Below are 2,009 nucleotides of genomic sequence, written 5' to 3'. Positions count from 1 at the left end.
CTTTCAAATCTCTCTCTCTCTCTCTCTCTCTCTCCCTCTCTCTCTCTCTCTGTGTGTCTGTCTATCTGTCTGTCTGTATCTGTGTGTTTCTATGTGAATATGAGTGGTCCCGTGGAAGGTCCCATGGAAGCCGGAAGAGGTGACCTGATCTCATGCTCCTGGAGTTATAAGCAGCTGTGAGCTGCCCAGTGTGGGCACTGGGACCTGAATTCAGATCCCCTGGAAGAGCAGTATGCACTTCAACGGCTGGGCTCCTTGCCCTGGTTTTCTTTAGTGTGACTTGGACTTTCTGTGAATACTTTCTTTGTATTTGAAACAGTAACAAAGATCACAGAATTGAAAGGAATGGGGTCAGCACGAGATGGTGGGTGGAGACACACACGTGGATGTGTGTGTGTGTGTGGGGGGGTGTATTGCAAGGCATGGAAGTCACAGCTGTGTGGTGGCTTATCCAGAGAGGTCAGGTATGTCTATAAGCATCAGGGAAAGCTGGCTCAGAAGCAAGCCAAGCTCTGAAGCAGAAGTGCAGCTGGCTGGGCTGTCATGTTCCCCCGTGAGTGGCAGCTAGGTGTCCTTCTGCTGCTGCTTCTTGTCCCCCGTGCTCTGTCCACTGCCATGGCGGTTCTGTGGTTTGGAGCTGATGACTGTCCCAGGTCTCACACTATCTTTTTAACCCCATCTTCAGGCATCTTGGCTCTGGAGAAGGCTCCGTGGCAAGAAGCGGTCGGTGATGGCGTTCTGCCTCTTGATGACCCTGTCTGCAGTGGCTGTCACCCATTTTCCTCCAGAACATCCAGCTTCCACCCCAGGACTCGGTCCCATGGAACCTCGGAGGGAAATTGGCATGTCTGACCCCAGAACTCAGCAGACTTTGAACTCTAGCCTGAGGCGGCCAGTGAGGAACCTGGGCCTCTGGACAGGCCAGGCTTTGCCCAGAAATCCCATCTTGGTCTGTGCCAAGAAGCGAAGTCACAGAAGACAAGTGGAGAAAAGCAGTCACCCTCTGAGCACCAGGAGAGATGCCACTGTTACAGGAGAGCTGACACTCAGCGCCCAGCATCAGGAGCGTTTAATGGAGGATGACGTCAGAGATGCAGGAGGAGCAGCTCTAGACCAGCCTGGTTTAGTCCAGGAGACACAGAGCAAGACAGTCACCATGATTATCCCCCACACAGAGCGCAGCCAGGCATCTTTCCAGGCATGGAGCGGTACTGATGCAGTGAGCCTTAGGCCACAGCCAGCAGATGATGACGATCCTTTGCTAGGAGCCGAGAACAGAGTCTTGACTGGTGAGAAGGCTGGGGGTTCCCCCTCAGGGTCAGGGACTCCGTGGTGGTCCGGCTCTGTTGAGGACCTGCAAAAGTCCCCATGGTGTGGTACTGAGACCCCTGGACTTGCCAGTACTGCTGCATGGGGACAGGTTCCACCATGGTTCACAGAACGTGATGTACAGACTCTCCGGCTACTGGCCCATGGGGAGGTGATGGGCAAAGCCAGGGTCCCTGCCCATGGGCAGGTGCTGCAGGTTGGACTATCTTCTGGGGATTCCCTCCAGGACATATCTCCTCTCAAGCTTAGCCAGCTTTGCTCCCAGGGTCTCTGCGGCCTGATTAAGAGGCCTAGGGACTTGCATGAAGTCCTATCCTTCCACGTGGACCGTGTGCTGGGTCTCCAACGGAGCCTGCCTGCCATAGCCCGGAGCTTCCACAGTTCCCTCCTGCCCTACCGTTACACAGACGGCAGCGTGAGGCCCATCATCTGGTGGGCACCAGATGTACAGCACCTAAGAGACCCAAATGAGGACCAGAACTCTCTGGCCTTGGGCTGGCTGCAGTATCAGGCCTTGCTGGCCCGAGGCTGCGACTGGCCAGGCCAGAGCCCATGTCTGGGCATCCACCACGCCGAGTGGGCACGGTTGGCTCTCTTTGACTTTCTGCTTCAGGTAGGTGTGGCTGGGCAGTGGGGGTGGAGTTAGGGGTGGAGTTAGGGGTGGAGTTAGGGGTGGAGTT

The 2,009-nt window shown here is 55.8% G+C and overlaps 1 protein-coding gene across 1 annotated transcript in view; it reads left to right on the top strand.

Moving 5' to 3' along the window:
* The first annotated feature begins 691 nt into the window (after positions 1–691).
* The window catches only part of Gask1a (golgi associated kinase 1A), a 14,187-nt gene continuing 12,869 nt past the window's right edge, over positions 692–2,009 (top strand). The window contains exon 1 of the mRNA XM_028767438.1: positions 692–1,942. Within this exon, the coding sequence (XP_028623271.1) occupies positions 731–1,942 (1,212 nt within the window). The 5' untranslated portion in view covers positions 692–730. The remainder of the gene's footprint in view (positions 1,943–2,009) is intronic.

The sequence above is a fragment of the Grammomys surdaster genome, unplaced genomic scaffold (genome assembly GCF_004785775.1).
Source record: "Grammomys surdaster isolate TR1022 unplaced genomic scaffold, NIH_TR_1.0 172, whole genome shotgun sequence".
In the NCBI taxonomy this organism is placed as follows: Eukaryota; Metazoa; Chordata; class Mammalia; order Rodentia; family Muridae; genus Grammomys; species Grammomys surdaster.
This window is presented reverse-complemented; position numbering and strand designations above follow the sequence as displayed.